The following is a 26,229-nucleotide window of genomic DNA, read 5'->3' on the forward strand; positions in this document are numbered from 1 at the left end:
TTTGCATAGCAGCTCATGCATTTCAAAGACCTCGCAAGTTACTTGATCTTCACCAAAATTATGTGTACTTATGCAGTCAGTGGGATTGCCTCATTTCTCAAATGATAAGGATGCGTCAAAGAAGTGAAATCCCTTTCTTCGAATCTGAATTTCTTCTTTCCGATCCATTCCCCTGATCTTATATCATACTACCTGTAAAGCACCATATCTATACAACGGTAGGTAAACTTGATTCATTTTTGGGGGAACAAAAACTTCCTAATAGTTTTTATTCCATGTAGCATTCTTAACGTAAAAACTGATTATCTCGGTATCAGAAACTGGCTGTAAACACACACACACACAAACACACACACACACACACACACAGAGGTAAGATTTTACCAACAGTTTTACACGCTACACAAGTTTACTCGCTTAAATCAGAACAAGAGCTTTCTGAACAATACTAGTTAATTCCCGGCTTCTTTATTGCTGTTCTGTCGAAGGTAGACTGTCCCTGGCAAACTGAAATTGTATTTCATTGCCTAAGCCTTGGCGTCTAAATAATAAAAGTACTGTTTTTGAGATTAGAGGCAAAAGAGATCAGCTTCCTGAATCTCTTTCCTTCTGACACAAGCCTGGCTTCTGGTTTTTCTATTTTAGGCTAAGTTCTAGTGGGGCCCGCCTTGCTCTCCCAGGTAAGCTTTCGTGCACACCGCAATAGGATGAGTTATTGCTGACACAGCCATCACTCTTGTTCTTCCCAGTATTTCTTTCACCCTTTTGCTGATGCCATTATGAAAACCAGTGCTGACACAGCCTTAAAGTCACTTAATATCCTCTCTTATTTATGCGGCTAACTTAGTCTTAAAATTTTGTTTGCAAAGAAGCTATTAATGATCCATGGAGGAGCAATTTGTTTGGAGTTTCTTATAGGTTTTTATAAATTTAGTATAGCGAAGTACTTTACAAACTAAATTTTAAAAGCTACTAAACAAGTAACAGCAACCAAAAATCAGAAAGTATTTATAATCATCTTTAAAAATCTGAACATAAAGAGACATCATAATAAAACCTGCTTTCACTGTTGCCTAATTAATTGTGAGGAGTTTATTCTTTCATTTCTCAGGTTAGTCCATCACTAATTTCCATTTTTGGTTATAAAGGATGGATTTATATCTTACCACCCCAAGGTTTTTATAGTTCCGGTGCATCGTCGTTATTCTACGAAGGACAGAGTGTCAGATGTGCTATTATATTCACTTTCAACACTTCTTACAAAAACACTCTTCCTTTATAATTTGAAAAATAATGAAGGAATACAAAAAATTATTCATAGACAAAATCCAGTATGAGATTGAAACCTGGGATATACTGCCATGTTAAAACTATCAAATGCTGTCAGAGAATTCTGTTGATTACTTTTTAATTCTCAGATACATTTTTATGAGTATGAACAGAAAGGCTATCATGGATAGCTGGATGAGCTATAAAAAAAAAAGGTTACCTATATGAGTAACATGTCATTTGTAATACAAACATCTTTTAATATAGAAACATAATGAAATTATGAATCAGTAATAATCCACAGCAATAATGAAAATTCAATGGAAATTTTAAACAGATTTGGTGACAGTCAACTAAAAAACCAAAATATATTTTTACAAATGTTTCAATAGCCTTAAACATTTCAGCTTTCAAATTTCATATTTGTTAAAAAACACTTTAATTAATATTGCATGGCCTTGATGATTTTTCTTCAAAGTTCTTTAAAGGCATTTTTAATTAATTTCAAGGCCACAATAAGGCAGTTCAAGTAAGATTTTAAAAATTGTATTATATATACATACATACCTAGGCACATGAGGCTAAGAAAAGTTAACTCATACATGTGTGCAAATGAACCATGTTGCCTTTATAAAATATAACCAAAGATGTATGATTCAAACATATCAATATAGTATTAAAATTATAACATTTCTTCTGAGATCACTTTTTTTACTCAGCAGGAGTTGGCTGAATTTATGGTAGAGAAGTTCTATCATGACTTACAGACTTCATATTTCACCTTGGTTTAAACAGTATTCAAATCATACTTGTAATCATGACAGATAATTAGATAATCACATATTATTAAGAATTTAAACATCAAAAAAGAGTAGTGTAAAATAAATCCATATTGTGACCTATGCCATATCACAGGTGACATTTGAGCTTCTGGAAGTTGATAAATGTTAGTACTTTGCAACTTTTACGTAATGCCACTTAAAATAAATTTAAAATTGAAGTTCCAAAACAACATATACCCCGGGGTTCTATTTAATAACATAGTCGGTTACTGATTAAGGGAAGTTTATATAAAATGAAAAACTTACATTCAAGGACCTACAAAAATGACTCCCTCCCTCCACTGTTTTCCCCTAGGATGTTCTGAAACATCACTGCTTAAGGGACAACAATCCTACTTCAGGTTCAGAGGTACAGGTATGTTCCTAGAGACGGGGTCACTAAGCTGTAAGCTCTACAAAGTTAGCTACCTCTTATTAAGTCACTTAATCCTTAAGTAAAAACAAAACCAATTAAAAATTTTAGCTAATTTGATTTTATCACTATGAGAAACATTGTTTTCTTTTTTTATATATCGAAATATCCTATACTCTTAAAAAATTACTTATAAATTACTGCTACCTTCTCTGTTTTAAAGGATTATTTGTCTTTGTTATCAAATACTGTAATGTAAAATATTTCTATTAGAAAACTTATAGCATTTTGAAATCAATATATAAGTAACCAGACGATTTAGTTCTAATAAACAAAGGAGAATTCTTTTGGAATACTGTTTGAATTTGGGGTTCCTTTTCCTTTATTGGAGATCAAAGTCTTTTTTCACGCATCAGCTGGTATTTTTAGTCACCTCTGATGATAATATAAGCCCAATGTAACCTTTCACTGGGAGTTCCAAACAATTAAAGTGAAGCCCACTTACCATGTTCCAGCCAGGGTAGAGGTAGTCTGTACCAACGAACTCAAAGTAGTGAGCAAAACCCTCCTTCAGCCACACGTCTTCCCACCACACAGGAGTCACGAGGTCACCAAACCACTGCCGTGACAAAATGAATGGGCATCAGATAAAATCAAATCTATCGCAGAATTATTTTATCCAAAATTAAACTATGTATTAGACTATGATGATCACAACTGGCATTCATTCCTCAGTTGATTCTGTGATCTTAAAATATGTCATGGCAAGACTTGATTTATTTGACTACTTGGGTGACGTTAGTTTTTAATAAATGCATTCAGGGAAGAACAAAAATAAAACGATCAAGGAACACAAAAAGAATATTTCACCTGGAGAAGAAAGGACTCAGGAGAAAAAAAAAAAAAAACCTGATGACAGCTGCCTTCAAATATTTGAAGACCTAGTATGTAAAAGAGGAATAGGGTTGGGACCTGGGGCCCTACAAAGGACAAATCAGGACTAATGGACGGAAATTAGGATTGGTGGACATCTGCTGAAAATGCAGGAGACCCTCTAACAGACTGAAATGGGGGAATGGGAAACACCACCTCTAGAGGCAGTGAGCTCATCACGGGGCGTAGCGAAGCATCGATCTCTAGTGGCAGAAGCAATTCAGAGAAGATACCCACTGACCAAAGGAACTCAGGGCTTTTTAAGATGCTCCACATCTGACTCTCCACGATTCTATGATAATGAAGGGTTGGACCAAAACAAAACCAAAACAGCAACAACAACAACAACAAAAAAACTCTTAAGATTCCTACAGGAAAAATAATGCTGTCATTTTTAACTGATGTTTTGATTAGTTTGTGAAGCATGACTCTGAAATCTTTGCCTAGGTGAGCAAAAGCGTAAAGGAATTCTTTTTTTCTTCCCTGAAAAACAAAACAAACAAAAACCACCAAAAAAAAAAAAAAAAAAAAAAAAACACCCATTATATGCCAGGAGCTAACCCTAAAGACCTGGGATTCAGTGATGAAAGTCAGTGTCCCTCCTCAGGCAGCTGACACTTTATTGTGGAGGCGGGGATAACAAGGTGAAATAGAAAAAAAAAAATAAATACGCAAATGAACAGTGCAGTTTCAGATCCTATTAAAGTGTGACAGGAATGGGGGAGGATGGCTTCAGCATCGAAAAGCAAAAAAGGTTCTCTCTAAGCAGATGACATTCGAGCTCAGACTTTCAGGATAAGGAGGAGCCAGCCAGCAGAAAGCCTTGGGCAAGAGGATGCCAGACAGGTAAGTAACCTTTAGTGTGAAGACTCTAAGTGGGAGTGAGTTACTTAAGAAACAGAAGGAAAAGCCAGACAAGGATCAGATCGTCGGATCACAGCTTTAGGAGCCAGAGCTAAGAGCAGGGGTGACTGAGCATTTCAATATTAATAATAAAGGATCCCTTACTGAAGAGGATCTCCATTCGAAATACAAATGGAGACACCTGAATATGCTGATGACCACAAAATAAATCATATTTAACATATTTTTTATTCTCCATCAGAAATAAAAGTTTCTTCTTCCGTAACTTGAAAGTTTGTCTTAAGAATTGTGACAATAAACAGGTGGGGAGAGGTGGTAATGGAGAAAATAATTTGGCAGCAATGGGGGAAATTATTACGTGTTTCTCCCCAGCTTCTGGTTCATTTCCTCACAGGAAGTTAGCCCAGCACCACTACGCTGTAAGAAGAAAGTAACTTGGAAGCTGGAACAAACGAAATCCAGTTCAAGGAACCACGATTATCAGTGTGTTCTTATTTCAACAGGACTCTACCTGTAACTTGTTTCTAGGAACGTTCCAAAAAGGAAACTGCTTTTGCAACAAAGAATTGTAACGTTTAGCTGGAAACCATTTTTAGCACAATGGAGGAGCCCGGCTGTCTCTGCACCGGATCCCATTAAATCTCTGAAGCAAGGAACACATGTCCAACTGGGCCAGGGCGACAGGTACATACACGTTCACTGCAAGAGGTGGACATTAGGCAAATAGTCATATCGGCTGGAACACTTTATCATTTTTTTTCCAAATGAGCAATTATTTATTATTTCATTTCATCCTCGTAGATGTGGCCTGTTACTCACATCTGTCAAGATCTATTTGGATCTTTATTCTATCAAACAAATAATCTTCCTTCCAAACTGGAACACTTTATCATTAAGTCCCTATTCATGTATTAGAATTTAGCCGTCCACCTTCTTTCCATGACAGCATTTTCCATCTCACTCTTTCTTAACTTTTTCTAGCTTTTTAAAAAGATTTGGGGTCTATAACAAATTGAAGTCATGTGACGTCACATGGAGATTTCTGACGTTTTCAGTTAAAAACTATCCATAGATTCTGGTAACCAGGACAAATACTGCTTTCATCAGCACAAACATTTATTTCCAGTATTTTTTTTTTCCACTGGAATCAAGATTCAAACAAGCATTGTGAAATCTCTGTCATACCTTCCCCTCATTGTAAGAAAGTGCATAAAAGCAAAATGAAGTTAATTTTATCTTCACTTCACGACAAAGCTGACTAATTTACATATGAATTTCTAAACATGCCAAGACAAAAAAATATCAATCATTGGAGAACAAAGAGTCTGTGGCTGAGTTAGTGAAAGACTTCCTAAGTGTCTGTGTGATGGGAGACGGGGAATAACAAATTGATTTCTGCAAAAGCAGATTTTGACATGTACACAAAACTCCGCTGCATCTTGCAGCGATGCAATAAATCAGTGCCGTCCCTGCACTTACCATATAACCACACCAATAATCACAAGAAAGCAAAGCAAGGTGAACACAGAACAGTGAGAGGGCTGGGTCTCCAAAGAGGCTGCTGACTGGCACCGCCATCTCGCCCCTCAACTAAACTGAGTGACAGTTGCTTATTCAATACGATCCCTGTGTCTCCTTGCGTGTGTGCTGTCATCTGAGAAAAACGGCATCTCTTCCAAAAGGAACTACACGGTGCGCCATACAGAAATTAAAATTTAATTGGGAGGGTAACAACGTAGCTCCTAATCCAAGGATCTGACATGAGTCTACGTGTTCAATGGTTTGCAATTATACTTACACCTGATCCTTTTTCTCATACCTGGTGACATATCTCATGAACAATGACCATGGTGACATCCAGCAAATAAGAAATAGATGAAACACTGGGATCCAGCAGTATTCTTTGCTCCACAAAAATACTGAGTCCCCAGTTCTCCATAGCAGCATACGGGTGCTTAGGCACGGCTAAAAGATCTAGAAATAGAATAAAACAATTCCAAAGGCTTTAAGAAACATACCAGATTCTCGATTCATAGCCTACAAAAGTCCAGAAATCCTCATTAGAAGGAATACTTGCTCTTTCTTAGTCATTTTTTTCCCCCTAAATTAAACTACCTGCCATTTTTACAGGACAGCAGAAATAGAGGCTATCACTCTGAACGCTGGCCATACCCATTCATCACAGTTCATTTGCAGACCCAGTGCTGCAGGAGGTTGGAAGTGTCACCACCATGATTGATGGGCCTCCCCTTATAAGTTGCAGAAAGTCAAAGGAACCGAATGCAGCAGGAATCCACAGAGTCAAAAGGCACTGTGCCTTCTAGTGAAACTATATCCAGCTCGATGCAGTGAATACTGCACTTTTGCTTTTACCTCAAAATTTTTCAAGAGAAAACATCTCACATCAATTTAAAAATCTGACAGGTCCCATTTCTAATTGCTGAATTCTGACTTTTTTTTTTTTTTTTTTTTGGTTTCTGTTAAAAATAAAATGTTACATGTCAATACAGCTTCTATACTGAAAACTATAATCGTCGAAGTAATGGCAAAAGGGCTGTTGAGGGACGCTGCAGGCTTTGGCTCTGGTCCCGCCTCCACCATTAACTAGATATATGACGTCAGTAAATCACTTACTTTCTCAAGACCACAATTCCCTCACCTATAAAATAAGATGATTGGACTTCATTATCTCTAAAATCCCTTCCCGCTCCAAAAATCTATGATCAGATGATGCTAAGATTTGTGCTGGGTTTTAAAAGGTTGTAGAGGTGTGTTATCAGCTTCTGGTTATGATGACACAGTACATTCATGCTTTGATGGACTCCCTCTGCTCCAAACACATAGCAATGATGAATAAAATATTAAAAGGAAAAACTAAAAATCATCTCCAGGCTTGAAAATAAACCTCTCCCTGGACCAGAAACGGTACATAAATGCAAAGTAGTGATTGCATGTGAAGCCACAGGCCTGCTGGGGTCTGGCTCCAGGAGCAGGCAGTGGCATCTGGGAATTGGCTCCAGCAGGATCCACTGGAGTCAAAGGAACCTAAGCCAAGCTGATGGCTTGTTGCCAGGGGCTGAGGTAGGGCGTACATGCTCATGAGAAGGGCTGAAAATGGCTGGTGCTCAGTGCTTCTTGGGAAAGCCAGCAAGCAGCTGTATAAGGATTCAAACCCAGGCAACCTGGCATCATGTCCCCATGTAAACCCTAGAGTAACTCCCTAGGATGCTAAGGGGAAAATGGTACAAGAGTATTTGCTGCAGAATTGTTTGTGAGAGTGGCAAGAGAAAACGAAATGCGTTTTATCAAGATAGTGGACAAAGGAACTGTGTAATAGTTCTAAAAAGGCATACCATACAACGATTGAAATAAATGGTCTCACCCCTAGACTCCAACACTGCATGTACCAATACAGATAATCTGAAAAACATAATGTTGGGGCAACAAACAAGATGTAAAATGGCCCTCACCACAGACTACTTAAAAACCAGCAGAATAGTACCATAGGTGGTAAATGGATACTCACATATGCACACACACGCCCAGACAGGCAGTGCTGTGAAATGCACCTATATTCACACACACACAGGAATGAGAAACACCAAATTCAGAATTACGATGGCTTCAGGAAAGAAAGGAGAAGGAAGGGATGAAGGATGGTCTTTTAGGTTTCTGGACCCAATTTCAACACATGTGTATGTGGAGGGGGGCTGCTGCCCCACATCACCGATAAGCAATTTTTGGATTCCAGCAGAGTGACCTAGTATTCAACTCAATTCTGACACCACCTACCCGGAGATAGAATCAGATTCCACAGGTTAAGAAGTCAGTTCCAAGTCAGGTTGTTACCTTTGCTTCTGACCTATGGGCTGAAGACTGACAGTTCGACCACTGCCACCAAATCAGATGCCAACTGAAAGTCCAGGTGGTTATCTGTACTTCTGACCAACTGGCTGTAAATCAGAGGTTCCCAGGACCTCCTCCTTGGTTGGGTTTGATTAATCTGCCAGAGCAGCTCACAGAACTTAGAAACATTTAGCTTCCTAGATCACCAGTTTATTACCAAAGGATACATGTGAGGAAGAGCCAGATGGAAGAGATGCATAGGGCAAGAGACGGGGAAAGGGTGAAGAGTGTGCCGTTCCCCCCAGATTTCCACCTGTTCACCCACCTGGAAGCTCTCTGGGCCCCTTCCTTTTGGGGTTTTATGGAGACTTCATTACAGAGGAATGGTTGATTAAATCATTGGCCTCTGACGACTGAACTCAACCTCCAGTCCCCTCTCCAACTCCCCTCCCCAAGGTCAGGGGGTAGGACTGTAAGTTCCAACCCTCTAATCACTCACTAGGTTGGTTCCCCTGGCAACCAGCCCCCATCCTGGAAGAGTTCTGAAAGTCACTTCAGTAACATAACAAAAAACAACTTTACGGCTCTCCTCACTTAGGAAACTCCCAGAGTTTTGGGGAGCTTCCAGCCAGGAACTCTGTATGAAGACCAAATATATATGAAAAATCTGAAAGACCTGAATATATTTCTTAGAAATCACAATATCACAGACAGTCATATGTAAGAGATTTCAAATGTGTCTTTAACATTCATTTTTTTAAACCTGATAATGGGTACCTGGGTATTATTTATAATATTATTAATTGTTTTCTGTGTGCCTTAAATATATCATAATAAGAAAAAAATTAAATGGTCAGCAGTCTAACAATATAGTTAATTTTCATGTATTCATGACTTCAACAAACATCTCAGCATTTACTATGTCCTTAACTCTGAAGTGTGTATTTAAAATAAGTCAAGTGTGGCCCCTGTTTCCACTGCATGGGAACTCGACAGCTTAACATGAGAAATAGAGAAAAAATTAAAAGTGCTGTGAAAGAGAAAGAAAACAGATCTGATTGGAGACATTCTTTTTTTTTTTTAATTGATGCACAGTCAGTTACAATGTGTCAATTTCTGGAATACTTCTCAGCCATAAAAAAGAATAAAGTAATGCCATTTTCAGCAACATGGATGGACCTAGAGATTGTCATTCTAAGTGACGTAAGCCAGGAAGAGAAAGAAAAATACTTTCATGGTGATGTTCCTAAAAGAGACAGTGTTTGAGTTGGACTTCCAAAGAGAAGTAAGATTTCGACAGGCAGACAGAGGTACTATATGCATTCATTTATACAAGTATGTATTTACTGAGCATCTCCTTTGAGCAACAGAAGCACTGTTCTACCCTCCAAGCTCCTCATTCCCTGCTCTCATGGCTCTTATATTTACATGTGGGTGTGTGGAGGAGGAGGAGGTCAATTAACAATTAGCAAATGAATGAAAGCAATTTAGTAAATGATAAATGCTATTTTAAAAAAAACACATAATAGAGTAAGGCAATGACTGACTTGTGGGGTGTTGTTGGGTCAAGGCAGACTCTCGAAGGGAATCACAGCTCACCTGAGGGGTGAATAACGGCAGAAGCCAGCTGTCTGAAGATCTGTAGAAGTGGGTTGTCCTAAGAGGGGATGAAAAACACACAAGCCCAAAGGAGGAAATAAGAGTGGCATATTGAACAAAGAGAATGAAGGTCGGTGCAGCTGAAGCACATAGAGTGTAGATGCAAGGAGTGGTACAAAGTATAAGTACATAACAGATAGACTTCTCTCTACTTAAGATTGCACCTTTAATGGAAAAGAATATGAAAATGAATATACGTGTATATGCATGACTGGGACCAGAAACTGACACATTAACTGACTGTACTTCAATAAAATAGATAATAATAATAAATAAAAGAATACATCCAGCATAAAGAACAAAAGAAAATAAAGTATAAGACTAACAAAAGTACTGTAAGATCTTTTAAAGAAAATAAAACTATTTTATTGAAACACACACACACACAAAAAAGATTATGCCCTGAGAAATTCCGTAAATATGAACACACTGGGTCAATTCTGCCTGCCACCAGCAGATGGCAACAGTAGTAGAAGGTCTGGTGCCATTTACTTGTAGGAACTTGGACTTGGACTTGGGAACAATTTTTCGGAACCAAGCCTGTTGCACACCAGAGGCACTTCTGTACACTGGCATTCTCCAAGAGCCCGGAGTACTCAGGTCCCCAAGACCAAGAGCAAATCTGGCCGCATTCTGGGATCTGGTGTGGTTCAAATGGCACAGAGAGGACTCGAGACATGGGCCAGATGTAGAGTTCGGAAGGAAGAGGGAGGTGCACCTGGGTGCAGCCGTCAGGCAGCAGACACCCAACAGCATCCTATGGAGGTGTGGTGAGGGGGCAGCTAACGGTTGGTGCCTAAGATCTCAGGCTATAGTGACCTAAGCAGGCAGCTGGTGACAGGTTGGTGACAGAAATCTGAGGGCAGAAAAGTCAGACCTGAGAAACAAAGCTGTACTTCAACCAGACAAGGACTCTCCAGCAAATGGAGCCAGATTCAGAAAAAGCGACTGAGAACTGAATAAAACACAGAGGGATCAGTAACGGGCGGCAGCTTCTCAGACACTCATGGACTTTATAACAGATATGGGAAACTATGTCTACGGGTGGCAAAAGGAAAAAAGGAGAGAGAAAAAAGTTTTCAATAGATTATGTTCCTCCAAACACAATAACCTTATATCAAAGTACTGAAGAAGCTTGGATTTTGTTCTAACAACTATTGAGAGAGATTTTTAACTGTGCCTCTCTGCTCTGCACCTTCGTAACTTAAGCAATCTCACAGATCCTTTTAAATTTTAAGAACATCTTCAGGAAGCATATATCCACATAAAGACTTGTCCACAAATGTTCGTAACGGTTTTATTTCCAATATCCCCAAACTGGAATTAAATCAAATGTCCATCAACAAGTACATGGATCACGTGTGGTATATCCACACAATAAAATACTACTCAGCAATAAAAAGAAATAAATGATCAACACATGCAACAACATAGATGAACACCAGGATAGTTATACTGAGTAAAAAGGAGGAAAAAAAAAATACATGCTGTATAATTCATGCCATTTATATAAAATGTTAGAAAATGCCAACTAATCTATAGAATCAAAAAGCAGATCGGTAGTCGCCTGGGGACAAAGAAGGGAGGGATTAAAAATAGCAACAGGAAACTTTGAGGGGTGTGAAAGGCTCATTATGGTGATGATTTCAGGGGTGTGTACATATCTTAAAGCATCAAATTGGACATTTTAAATCTGCAAAGCATACTGCATATCACCACACTTCAATGAAGCTGTTAAAAAATGGATCTTCAGTAACGAAAATGTTCTTTGCTTAACTTTGGAGATAGTAAGATTTATTCACAATGAATTAACTTGTTTTAATTGTTGCACAATAATTTGTCACGAGACTATATCCATTAAAATGTGCAACCATAACTCTCTAATACGCCTTGAAAACAGAAGGAAGAAAACGCAAATGTTTTGGGATCTAATTTACTTGGCAATTCAAAGAAAATACTGGATAAAATTATGCATAGGAGTCTGTTTCCAATTAATTAGTACAGTCCTAAACACTATAGGCAGATAGCAAATATGCGTATCTTACTAGTGAATGTGATTACATAAACTAACATAAAAATCTGACTTTCTCTACTTGCTCCCTTCAATGCACTATAATTTGATTTCTACCTTTAACACTATGTCAGAACTGCTTTTGCTAGCTAAGATCACAAAATCTCATGGAGACCTCTCAGTATTTTTTGTTTGTTTGTTTTTGTTTGTGATATGGCTAAGGATTATCAAGCTGTTCATTAGGGCCTGTCATGATACGACGTCCACGTTTCTCACTCTCTGCTTCTCAGATCAGCCTCTCTTGCTGTTGTTCTTGTTTATTGTTTGTTTTCTTACTTTCCTGTCATCCTCTGACTTTTGAAAACCGAAGTTCCAGGATTTCCATCTGTGTGTGGTTTCTTTTCACCCGTTCTACTAGTTTTCTTTGCATGTTCTCACCCACTCCAGTGTCACCTGTCACCACCCACATGCCCAGACAGCTCTCTTGGAGCTTCAGAGGAAAGTATCTAAGCACCTTAGTAGTAGACTGTTAATTGGTAGCTCGCCGCCTGCCACACACACACCGCCAATGTACTATTCCTTCTAGAACAGTCCCCTCACCACTAATCTGGTTTAAATCTTAAGAAAGCTTTGCAGCTTCCTCTTTTGGACTCTGGGGAAAGTCACTAGTCACCAGGAAAAATATCCCACCACCCTGACACCAGCACGCTAATAGGAACCCTGAAACCATGTGGAAATGTTCAAAGAATCACCAAACAGGGTCTAATAAAACATACAAACTGAAATCCAGTCTCCAGCATGGGTGGCAGGGCCCTGATGCATAACTTCGTGAACCAGAAATAGACTCTAATGTACTCCACATTACTAAATCACCACTAGCAGATACAGCGTGCGAACACAGCAGCTCTCTCCTCTCTGCCACAGTCCAATGCTGAGCTCAGAGATGATCGGTTTGTCATCCAGAACAAGAGGCACTGTCCCTAGCTCTGGGCGCATCCAAGTCCTGGCCACCTCCCGCTCAGATCCTCTCTGCTGGGATACCAAGCTCACACCACGCGCTCTGAGAGTGACAGGCATAGAGGAGATCCACCTGAAACCTGACCTCAGATACTTGTCAGGTGCTTGACAGTTTCCCTTTTGCCTGAGCCTGGAGTCCTGACTCCTCGACAAGATTTCTTCACTTGCCCATTTCTGCCCCGCTGTCCACACCCACACTTGTCAGTTCATTTTGAATTTGCCATTCATTGATTCACCTAAAAATCTGAGACTAGCAAGAGAGTCCCTGGTAAGATCAGGACCCCCAGTGCCCCAGACGTCAATGTTGAACCTGAAAAAGTGAAGAACGTCCTAGAAGACAAGAGGTTGAATTATAAGGAAAGAAGTGTTACTCCCAGCAACTCAAGACTATCATCTCAGGAGCCCATCCCTCCAAACTCAGGCAGACAACTGACCCCCTGCCAAGCCCCGAGTATCACGAGAGGACATGGCGCTTTCCTTGTAAAGCAACACGCGTCCCTGGTGGCGTGTGAAATTTTCTGCTCCGAAAATCCGAAATGCTATTCATTAATCCTAGAAGTTCTGGTCTTACAACAGGCAAAGAATCCATAAGGTTTTCCATGGGAATCACTAATCTTTCTTATTTTCCCTGTACATGTTGTATATTTCATTCATTCATTCATTCACTCATTCACTCACAAAGTTTGTTGAGTCCTTATCCTGTCCCAGCAGCGAAGGAAACTGACAACGACCCAGCTCTCAGGAAGCCTACATTCCAGCTTCAGGGGTTGGGGGGTAGGGAGCCAAAATACTCAAATAAACATCAAGCCAAATGAGACTGATTGGGACTATGATGAAAATAACACAGGGATGTTAAAGAATGGCAGGGCTGGGGAGGAGACTTTAGATTGAGTGACCAACAGAAGCCTCTAGAGAGGTGGCCTCTACGCTCCATGAAGGCAGGTCATTGTATATTTCAATTGCTGCATTTCCAACACAGTGCTGAGCACATGATTGATGTTCAAGAATTTACTGCAAAATAAATGAAAAATTTCCCTTCTGATGACAAGTCATAGTGAATTTAGCTGACAACCCGTTTCGCCTGAAGTTACAAACCAAACAGATATGTAATGTGATCAATACCCATCCAAGAAAAAAGCATTAAATTCTGCAGTTCTGGCCGTCAGTTCCACGGTTTTACTCTCTGCCACATGAAGTGTTCTTCAGTTCCTTTAAACTCCTCTGCTAAGTATCACTTAGATGCGCTTCCTCCAGATTAAAAGACACACTGAACTTTTTGCCCTGGTTCGTCCACCCCAAAGCCATCCTGTTTCCAAATCCCCAGGCTTCGGATCTTACGCCTCCTCCTGTTTCCTGCCTCGCTTCATCCTTTAAATTTCATCCTCGGTACTGTCTTCCATGCCGTATCCTAGCAGCTTCTCAAATCACAACCCAAGTTATCTTTCCAGCTCTGCTGCCCAGGCCTTCTTGGTAGAGGTTAAAGTCCACACGGCCTGAGATCCAAACCCAGGTCTAACATTACTGGCTGTGGAACTCCAAACAAATTGTTCAATCTGGCTCAGCTCCCACTCCCTCCTTGATAGAATGGGGATATTAGTGGTAACTTCCTTGCACGTTGTGGTGAAGATTAAACGAGATGGTCCATGTAAAGAACTTAGTCCTCAGCACAAAACATGATAAAGCAACACTGTCACAATTGGGGACCTTTCCAGTTTATGCCCACCTTGGGGAATCAGAAGACAGGCCCTGACGTGAGAGAAGAGGAACCTTGCCTTTGAATGAAGATGAAGTGTTTGCTAATATGTTACATTAGGCATCTTGATTTCCAAGTTGAAAATTTTGTTTATGATGTAAAGCAATACAGGACCTACCTAAGAAAGAGCTTAAAAAAAAAAATGTCATAGGACATTCCCATATTATTATTCAGGGATGCTAAATAAGTTTTAAAGGTATAGCAGATTTAAAAAAAAAGTTGTACTTTGATGATGCCATGACTGGCACTTGAAGATAACTATCTACAGAAGCATTCATGCTTAAGTATTAAAAATAAAACTCCTTGCTCTGACAGTTACTGTATGTGACTGGTATAAATATAAATTGCATCTGAAACAGTAATATTAATAAGACAAAATTCATAGATGTCACCTACTACTGGTATTTCTAAAAGGAGAATAAACTTTTCCCTTCCTTTCAAGTGCATATTCTGAAGTTTTTTTAACTCACAAGCAGATGAGATTCTAAACGGCTGTTTTTAAGTTTATTTGACAAAAAGGAGTTTGTTTTGCTATCCCTGGATACATTTCCACCAAATTTAAAAGCAAATCAGTCCTTCAAAGCTTTAAAACAAAACACACTTTCTACTGATGGACTTTCTATCTGGGCATATTTCCATCAAAAAAGACTGGTTTCAGCTACACATTTTAGCCCATAACAGAATTTTCATCAGCACCACTTGTATTCACAAGCCTAAGCATTTAAGTTCTCAAACTCCTAGCTTTCTCCTGAACTAGCATTAGCCCATAATAAGCAGTCAATGTTTTTGCTGATCCTCCCACCACATACTCCGAAAACTTTTTTTTTTTCATTTCTGCAATCACTGTTCCTCGACACTTACTGATTACTGTCAATTGCAAAGGAGGAACACTTCTCAAGTTTTGCCTAATTCCCTTTTTCCCTGAAAAAGAATTCGTATTCCAAAGGACTTATCCCATATGCACAAAGAAAGTTCGTCATCTTCTCACCCATTTAATTTCTAAAATTAGCTCTACTTTCATTTCCATGATCGTATTTTGCATCTTGTTTCAAGCACTCTTCAAAGCTCACGGTCTTTAATGGACATGATGAGGCTTAAACACCAAGAGGACACTAAACGAGTCTCCCCAACATTTGGTGACAGGCCACACTGTCCAATGCTTGTTATACAACAAAGATGTGGTGTTATCCAAGAGAAGGTAGGTTGTAAGCAAAGGTTCCTTTCTATGAAGGGTTCATTCACAATATATTTTCATTTACTCCTAAAATACTTATTCATTACCTAATGTAGGTCAGACGGATCTGCACACTGGATACATAAACCTTGAACAATAAAGCTGCTGTTCCATTAAAGCCCCAAGGAGTTTAAAAACCAATGGGGGATACAAAACAGTGTATATATATATATCAATACCCATCCAAGAAAGAGCATTATATACGTGTATATATAATAGACACACAAAAAGGAAACTGCAGTGAGTTCCTGTACTAGCAGGAGTACACGGTATAACGGATTCACCAAGAACAGAGATTAAGAATATGGTCTCTGAAGCCAGGCAGCCTAGGTTCCAAATTCCATTCTGCTACTTAGCAGGCGTGTTTCTTATTATTTCTGCCGCCTCATTTCCCTTACCTATAAAATGAAGAGCTTATAATTGCAACTATTTCACAGGGTCGCTGTGAAAGCTATGGATGGAACATGATTCTCAAGCATCTCTCACATTTCTGTATGTCTTATGAGCACACATACTGACTGCTTTTTGTTCCAGACCATCTTTTAAAGTATATTGGTATAGCAAAAATAGACAGTGTCCTCTCCAAAGCAAAGGACAGGCATATATACCTGTTTTGTAAATTAAAAAAAAAAAAATTGGATCCCCATGGCTAAGAGTTCCTCACCGATTATATGATCCATTGCCAAAGCGGGTGTCCCCTGGACCTCTTTGCATTGCTCCTGGGAATTTGGGCTCAGGGAACTGGCACAGAAAATGCTGATACTCTGGGTACTTCTATACCTAAAGCAATGAAGTTTTATTGTCTCCAATCCCAGAATTTCATGTCTTCCGCCAGCTTTCATGAAACAATGGCTGGCTGACGAGCCAAGCTTGCATATAGGATGAGATAAAATCTCAAGAGTCTTTATAGTTCTTGACAACTACATGAGCTGATAGATGCGAGGTGCTTAGAACAGAAACTAGCAAGTGGTAAGTTCTCAACAGCTGTTGGCTAGTGTGGTGGACAGAAAAAATACCTCTCCAGAGACGTCCACGCCCTCATTCCTAGAACCCGTGAATATATTAGATCGCTTAGCAAAGAGGAATTAAGGCCACAAATGGAATTAACGCTGCTCATCAGCTGACCTTGAAATGGAAAAATATCCTGGATTATCCAGGTAGACTCAGCATAATCACAAGGACTAAAAAGTGAAAGCAAGAGTCAGAAGAGTTGGTGTCAGAGTGAGGAAATGTAAAAAAAGACTCCAGAGGCCACTGCTGGCCTTGAAGATGGAAGGCGACCATGAGCCAAGGAATGCAGGGTTGCCAGGAATCGGAAAAGGCAAGGAAATTTAGAGATTCTCCCCTGAAGAAAAGCCTTTATTGAGAGCAATGTCAAACTGTAAGACAATAAATTTGTGTTGTTTTAAGCCACTAAAGATGTGGTAGTTTGTTACAGCATCAATAATAAACTGATAAGAGTACCATTCTCATCATTATTACCTTTATCACTATTACTAAATTGATCGACATTCTCTATTACGACAACAGCATTGCATCACATTACTCCGATATATTGCTATAACAATGTTACTTTATTATTATCATGATTACCATATAAAAGAAGTCCCTCATCTTCATATAGGACTGGGGAAAGGCTTCCTGGAGAAAGTCAGTTAAGAGGTCTGTTGAGTGGAAGGAGAGTTCAGGCTAAGGGTATGTGCAAACAAGTGAGAGAGAACATGGTACTTTCAGGAAACAAAAACTGGATCAACACGGCTGAGGCATATAGTGAAAAATCTTATTTGGGACATGCTGAGTTCGAGTTGCCTCTGGAACATCCATATAGAGATATCCCATATGAGGCTGAATATCAAGGTCTGATGTGTTGGGGAGGGTTTGGACTGCAGGAGCAGGTTGAAGTCATCAACATGTCTATAGTAAGTAAACTACAACCCATGGTGAGAATAGAAAAGGGCTAAGATGTCTGAGGAGCACTGAGATTTAAGAAACAGGCAGAGGAATGGGGCAAAGGGAACAGACCTACCAATGATACGAACAGGCACTGTCATAAACAGGTGTGTGTGGGGGGGGGAGCCAGGAAACGAGACACCACGTCATTCTAAAGTAGTGACCCAGCCAAAAATGAAGCAAGAGTTGACAGTGTCTGTGAATACCCTAGGTATATCTAAAAAACACAGACAGTAGAGGGTCAAGTAGTTAAGTATTAATTGTTTTCAAAGAATACTAACTTACCATTCAGTATCATTTTCAACAGATTTTCAAAATGAATTATAAAATCTTTTATTTAGATATAACACAAAGTCTAATTATATGTGTCAGCAAGATCACCTGCAAGGGGGGAATAACACCATGCCGGGGGCTCTCATTAATCAGCTACTTAATGAGTGTTGGCTGCCGGAGTGAGCCCATCCCACAGCATGGAACCTGAGAGTCTTTCTCGTTTGACAAGTTTAAGGTAGCTGGGAGCCATTTTAGAGGTTTGGATCGCTCTTTGACAATCTTTAATTGACAGATTCACATTTCCAGCAGAAGAGAAGATAAAAACAGTACTATTTATAAATGAGCATCCTTAACTCTTGAAACTTGGAGTTGTCAGTAAAATATAGTTCCAAATTCATATGCACTTTAGAGAGTCTGAGTACAGAGTGGTTATTCTTGAAAGAAATGATTAATGTAAGCTTGGTAAAGTGGAAACAAAGATTCATTTGTGCCTTAAGGCCAATTCCTCTTAGCATAAACTGTACTAGTAATACACACACTATTCAATAAAAAAAAAATGCAAACATATAATTCTAAGGAACCACTGTTGATTCTTAGCTTAAAACTGTCTAGCATTATTTTTACAGCAAAAAAAAAAAAAAATCAAGTACTTGTTGAAGCTGCTGAAAAGAAAATCACTGAAGCCCTACAGCTGTTGATTTTTTTTTAATCACTTATTGCAGTACAAAGTGTTGTCTGATATCAACTGGCATCTAAACAATGGATGAATTTCTGGAGAGCTAGTGGGATTAACAGGAGATTCCAAAATTCACCGTGAATTTTAAAAGTTCCTAAGGGAAATCTCTGATGGTGTTTGGTGTAATGAAGGCAGAGAGAAAAGGGAAGAAAATAAGAGTCTAAAAAATAGCACAATTACAGAAACAGAAAACACAGTGACGCCATGTTACTTTACTAAATTTTAACACTAATTCAAAGCTAATTTTCCTTTAAGAGAAATAAAATAGAACTTTATCGATTTCACCCTTGGCATATTACTAAAAGCCTTTAATCTTTTTATAATCCAAACCCATAGATTTACCATTTGAAATAACATCAAGTCACCCAATGCCATGAAGAAAAATGAATGTCATGTTCCATTCAGGCTGAATTATGTATCAGATAGGAGGTATTGATCAAAATATGAAACATATCTTTCATTACTAAAAGTACTTGATGCTTTGTTATAAATATCTTTTGAGAACATAAAGAAACTGCCTTTTCCAAATTTTTCTACAGAAGAATTTCTGAGAGCTTCTATTCAGTGATTTTTTTTTTCCAAAACCCATTACTAGTGTTCCAAATAGTCCCTGGTTCAATTTACATTAGATCAAGAAATGAAATACAGGAAGAACTAATAATGAGCTGGAGATTGAACTGAACCCTTTAATTCTCTAAGCTCCAGTATCTAATGTGCATCAGTAAGTTATATTCCTGAAGAACATTTTATAGGAAAGCAAATATTTTGTACGCCTAATGGGGAAATGCTGAGAAGAGGCAATTTTTTTTTGTACCACCATAAAAATGTTGCTCCTCATGTAAATACTCAGGGAATTGACATGATGGAAAATTGCCAGAAGCCATTTTCCTAACACCACACTTAATAGAGCACGAGGGTTCTACAGTTCAACACGACATGCGACTGATCACTGTACACTTACTTGCAGCAGGGAGACGATCATGAAGACAACAGTAACACCCTTCTCATTATTTCTGTTTCTTCTTGTCCTCCTAACACACTATACAAATTTTGTACTTGTCTCTTGGAACCTGTCTGAATAGCTATTAAAACGAAAGCCGGTATTCTTTGCAGCACTGCACTAAAATGTCCAAGTCCAAGGGGACTAAAAGTTCTGCTCATGCTTTTCAGGAGCATTTGGGATATTCCAGTCCTGGATGGGGGATGGCACCCTTAAAGACTGACCACCTGACAGCCTGGGTGGAAAATGCTACAAAGTGTTTGGGATATTCTAAGAGGTGACTACCTCCAGAAGCTTTTGTCCACCACTCTGGACCTCAGTGCACTATGTAGGTGTATGTGTGTGTATGTATGCGTGGATAAACAAGTATTTATTATATAATAATATAATGTGTATGTTATATAAATATACATACTGAGTATACATAAAGAGTAGATACTGCATAATATTACAAAAATATATATACACGCTATATATATATATATATATATGATAGAAATTAGCTGAAGTCTGGTGGATTCATTGAATTTTATCAGTCTATCTTTCTAAACTCATGCTAGAAATAGACTGCTTTGTATCTCAGGCAGATGGAGGTATTAAAACCAGACCACAGTTGTGGATTTTGCCCCCGAGGGTCAAATTTAATAATGACAACTAATCATATTTCTCAAAAATCATCCTCAAAGCCTCTAAATGAGCTATGCAAAGACACTAACTCTAACTTTTCAGCTGGTTTTACTCCTAAACTTCTGATCTCTACCACGCCTCAGGTTTCATCAGTTGTTGACTACTAGGTACATTCTCCTATTTAATGCAGTTCCCAGCAGAATCTCAGGACCAGCTCCAGATCTACTGAATCCAGAATATGCATTTTTAACAAGGTCCTCAAGGGATTCATATATACATTAAAATCTGAGAAGCACTGACCTACAGTGAATCTTCCAAGATGGGCTGCCTTCCCCCCAGGGGTTGTATAAGACCATCCACGAAGGTGTGAACATAAATTTGAGCTTTTATTTGTACTTATGTTTGTCTGATACAGATACTCTCCCCAGGTCGAATTATCAAAGACCATCAGAAGAGAGCAGGAGTTCCACAGACATCATAGCAGCACCTCCTTGCTCATTAGCTCAGTTGCAAGGGACTAAGGCATGTGGCAGTTACTGGAGCACCAATTAAATGGATTTATGGATCATATTATCTAGTGTAACTAAACCAACCCTCACAAGATAAATAGGTGACTTAAACAGACTTCTGCAAAAAAAAATAATAATAATAGATCGAGGTTCATATTAATAATACAAAGACACCAAAAAACAAGAAAATGATGGAGCTGACATTTCATCAATTCTGAGTAAAACTGACCATTGTTTTTTGAGCGCGTAGTAAGGGTCAGCCACTTTCTAAGTGGTTTACGTATTTTAACTCCATCAATCATAACAATTCTTTGAGACAGATACTGGTCACAGCTTTGTTTCGCAAATGAGGAATAACACAGAAATATGAATTGCCCAGAACAGTTTGGAATCAGCAAAGATGGGATCCAAACTTTGGCAGACTGGTTTTGATCCCCCAACCACCACACTCTATTCATTTGTTGTATCTACATTATAAGGCAAAAGGATATAATTATCTATCACAAAAAAATGTCAGAAAGAAAATTAATTTATCAACAGGAGTACTTGCCCTGTTGATTTACATCCATTCTCATTCACAATGAACTTCACTTTGAACTTCACTCTAAGTTATGCTGTGCCTTGAAATTTAGCTATTAGAAGTATTATGTGTACTATTTCAAAATTAAATCAACATAGCTAAGTAGGAACGAGCATGCTCAAAAATTTCATTGCAGTGGTACACAAACAGAGGGAAAAAATAAAGGAGACTTCTGTCATAAAGCAGTGGTTCCCAAATTTGAGCATTCAGGGAAATTACCTGGAGAGGTGGTTAAAATACATATTTCTGGGCCCCACATCTAGAGTTTCTGATTCCGTAGATCTGGGGTAGGGCCTGAATTGGTATTCTAACAAGTTCCCAGGTAATGTTGATGTTGCTGATCAGGTGATCACACCTTGAGAACCATTGTTATAAAGGCGCATTTGGAACAGAGGACCTCGAATGTCAGACATCTGAGTTACCTGGGAAACCTTTTTAATGTGAATGCCTGGCCCTTCTGGGATTCCAAATTGTTCTAAGGAGGGTCCCAGGACTCCTTACTCTTTAAATGGCCCAAGTGTACAGCAAGGGTTGAAATCACTGCCTTAGGTGTAGGGAAAAATAAAAGCAGACTGTTTCAAAGTAGTCCAGGCAAGAAATAATAGAATCCTAACTAAACCATACAGCACTTTCGGAAGTGAAAACAGGCAGTACTTGGTAATTAATTGAACACTGAAGAAATGCACCAAAGAGCACACCACCTAGTTAAATGAATGGATAATGACTAGGATTATGGTGTTCCATTAACCAAGATTGTGATTCCAGGGAACCAGAGGGAGAGAGTGAGGAAGGGCAGGAAGGGAAGAGGAAGAGAAAGGGAAAAATAGTTTTATATTACAAACAGAGCAACTTATCTTCATCATGCAACCTCAAAAAGTCCATTTTTGCTTGTAATGGAAACGGACACAAACGTTCCTTTCCATTAACAGCATATGCTTCTTTAAATCCTTCCAACAGTTAAAACTTAGGCTGCCTAGATTCAAAGTCCATACTCTTAGAATCTCTGCTCTATGCTGCATCCTGTTCTATTTTTATATTGATGGAAATGGGACTCAATTAAAAGCCAAACAATGAGTCGAAAATAGTAGGGATTAGCACTCAAAGCTTTGAAATACTCAAAAGATGATGCCGACCCCAGTCTGTCTTTTTATTCCTGATAATGCAGTCTGAACTAAAGTCTATTGTTTTAAAAAGCTTTTTGAAGAAAAAAATAATAGAGGCAGTGTGTTTGCAACCCTGGGGGAAAAAAATGTTGAAGTTTCAGATCACAAGGATTTCTACTAATATCTAGAAGACATAAAATGAGCATTTATTTATGGATTTTATTATGGACTACCAGTGTTTATTTCCACAAATGTTTAATCCCCTCTTACAGAATTGCATTTTAAAAGGCAAGACTCAGTAAACTTGTTCTAAATTCTTCTGCTTAAGTGCCCATCGAGTTCGTGTAAAAATAGAGTTAGATCTCTATTTTAAACATAATTCTGTTGTCAGCTGAGAGCCTGCATTCTTTAGCATGGCGTACTCTCTGGTGTTGAAAAACATCAAAACCTGATCCTCCATATCCCAACACCCTACAACAAGAACAAACGAACGTTAATCCTTAGGGAAAAGGGGAAACTTGGGATCAGATGCAAACCACGCTCTGTTGACATTCTCAAATTAAGAAAATATATACGACAAAGGTACTGACTGCCACGATATACAAATGTTTCATTTCCACTCTGGCTGACTTTAACAGCAGGTGGTAAAGTAGCATGACAAGACAGTCTTTCACTTTAAGCCCAAAGGCAAAGGATCCATTCTATTTGCAGAGTTAGCTTAAGTTATTCTGTTGCTTCTTCTATACATACATGCACTCACAAAAAGTAAAAATGAAAAATTTCCATTATCTCCAAAGGCAAACAGAATGACTGGTTGATAGTATGTCTCTCTCTCTCTCTCTTTTTTTTTTTTTTTTCTTTTCTTTTCTAAACTGCTTTCTATAAGGCTGTGGTTCAAATCATCAGGCTAACCTGTAATAGCACTCAGCTTACTCTAAGCTGTGTTAGTGATCTTAAATGTTATTTCTTAATAATGCCATCTTTAGGGACTCAGTGCATAATGGGCACAACTTTTAAACACGGTTCTGAAATACCCAAGTGAATTAATTATTAGTATCTGGCTTTGAAATAAATGTTTACTGGAACACTAGCACCCTAAGCTTATAGAAGCTAATGAAAACTTATTAACTGCTTAACACTGATACTAAACCGAACCAATGTCTATTTGCCAAATGACTGATTACTCAGAATGTTTTTCATTTGAGGGAAATCTGTTTTATCATGAATTTTCAGCGGTCTCATTTGTTGGACTAAATACAGCCCCACTGCTAACCCAAATGACATCATTTTACAAATGAGAAAAGAGCCACCTCTTCCTCAAGGCACTGCACTGCCATCTGCCAGAAAACAGTCTTAATAAATCTACAGATCTATGATGGCTACAGACTTGAACAGTGCCCTTCCAGAGCTGTGCGATGCAGAGCCTAATCTATTAAGTTGTGTCAACAGAATTAACAAGAAATGTGTCCTGATCCATTGACTTAGAAGGCTAATGCACTCTGCAAAGAGCTAGAGAGACAGGCTTTCAAAATAACAAATACACTTGTGAAGAGACAATTTATGAAACACTGTGGGGGAGGCAGAAAAAAACTTTCCTCTACCCTTCTAGGTTCTTCGGGCTCATCTAAGAATTAAATTGACATTAGAGAGATTAATAAGAGAAAATGAAATTTAACTACATCCATATGAGGTTCCATAAGAGTAGGGGGCCCAAGGACAGGTTAGACAATTGAAGCTTATAATACCATCTGGGAGAAGGAGAATAGGGTACTGGCTGGGGACTTCAAAGGGAAGGAAGGCCGTTTACAGGAAGATGAAAAAGAGCAAAGGTTTGATAAATAAATGTCTGCTGGGCCAGGCAGAGACAACGGGACACCGAGAGGACCTTGATCAAACAGGACTTGCTAAGTTTCCCGCAGTTCACCACATCTAGTTCATATTACCCCGAGGTTATCTGTGGTGACAGTTATTTCAGGAAGAGGACCTTTATCTAAATTGTTTCAGGCAGCTAAGGGGAAGAGGTAAAAGCTCTTCCTGATACTTTTGTTTCTTAAAAACAATCGGCCCCAAACAATCCTTGAGACATAGAGACATACTTGGGGGTGGCAAAGTTTTAATCAAATCACCAGGTTTAATTAACTGACCCAGTGGTCAAGAAGAACATGATAGGAAATAGCCGTTCTGCTCTACAGAGGATATAGCAAAAAACAAACAGACTTAAGTTACAAGTGTTAGAGTTACACGTCTTCCTTCTAACAAGAGAAATAATGAACATCCAGATAACGTGCCAACAAAGTCCCCTTACTTAGCATTGCTCTCGTCTCCGCTGTGACTTAGAATCCGCTGAGGATCCATGGAAATACTGATGGCAGGGCCTCAATCTCAAAGCCAAAATTCTGTGCCGGTCTCTAGGCATGGGCCTCAGGCATCAATCTTTTTGGAAGCTCCCCAAATGAATCCTTACATCCAGCCAGAGTTTAAAACCTCCAACTGAGATGATTTCACAAACAGTGCTCCTACCGAGCACAGACAAGAATGGTGGGTCTCAAGTTTTAGTGTGCATTGGACGTACCAGGAGGGTTTCATAAAACAGATCGCTAGACGCAACTTCCAGAGTTCATGATCTGGTTAGATACCAGATGCTTCCAGTCAAAAACTGCCTTTTGAGGACCACTGGTCTAGAACCTTACTACTCAAAATGTTGTTTGGGGATGGCCATTTGACAGGACTGGGAGCCTGTTAGAAATGCAGCGCCTCGGGCCCCACCCACTACTGAATTGATATCTGAACTTTGATAAGATTCCCAAGTGATTCAAATGGAAATTAAAATTTGAGAAGCACTGGTCTAGAGTCTAGACCAATTAAAAAGTCTACTGGGATAAGAAGGAATATAAATAGGGATAAAATAGGGTAGGGACTTGTGAATAACAAGAGACCTCATGTTCCAAAAACTTTAGCTCTAACTAATCGGTGCCTATGTGGACTTGCAGACTAACTGCTATCAGATATTCTAATTTTTCAAGAAGGTTAGTAATCTAGATTTTTATGTGAAATCCCTCACCTGTAAAATGTTAGCAATCTATCAAAAGCTTTTATAACACCTTTAAGATCAAATAAAATATGTCTGTGGGCCATATTTGGCCCTTAGCTTGCCTGGATGTGACCTCTGATCTAGTAAGAGTCAATCATAAATTGAATTAGAGTTTGAAATAAATCACTGGAAATCCCCTAAGAACTCATCCTTTAAAAGCTTAAGATAAACGATGTATTTGGCAACAGTTAATTATTTTCCATAGGGCATCCTTCTGCCTGACACAAACTCAGCAAAAGCAACAAAACTAAACATTAGGGAGGGCAGCTTTGAGTTATGCTATGGAAGGGAAAATATGCACCTATACGATCAGAAGCAAGAGAGGATGCTGAACATCTCGGGAGTGCCTCTGAAGAACAGACATGCAGGCCATCAATCTCAAAACAAGAAAGGTGAGGAATCGAGTGTGTTTACTGATAAAGACACCTATGAACACAGCAAAATTTCTAACCATAAGCCTTTGAGAGTGGAAGAAAAATGGCAGTATTCTATAGGTAGAATTTATTTTGACTTGTAAAACATTTAGTAAAATGACCTCAGTTCCAGATTTCCTGGCCATCTTTACTTACTAGCATATAAT

General features: G+C 38.8%; 1 protein-coding gene across 1 annotated transcript in view; it reads right to left on the reverse strand.

The window, feature by feature from the left end:
* The window catches only part of TRHDE (thyrotropin releasing hormone degrading enzyme), a 331,294-nt gene that overhangs the window by 146,350 nt on the left and 158,715 nt on the right, over positions 1 to 26,229 (reverse strand). Inside the window, exons 4-5 of the mRNA XM_074375395.1 lie at positions 6,080 to 6,234; positions 2,969 to 3,082 (exon numbers count right to left, since the gene is read on the reverse strand). Of these exons, the coding sequence (XP_074231496.1) occupies positions 2,969 to 3,082; positions 6,080 to 6,234 (269 nt within the window). The remainder of the gene's footprint in view (positions 1 to 2,968; positions 3,083 to 6,079; positions 6,235 to 26,229) is intronic.

The sequence above is a fragment of the Camelus bactrianus genome, chromosome 12 (genome assembly GCF_048773025.1).
Source record: "Camelus bactrianus isolate YW-2024 breed Bactrian camel chromosome 12, ASM4877302v1, whole genome shotgun sequence".
Lineage (NCBI taxonomy): Eukaryota > Metazoa > Chordata > Mammalia > Artiodactyla > Camelidae > Camelus > Camelus bactrianus.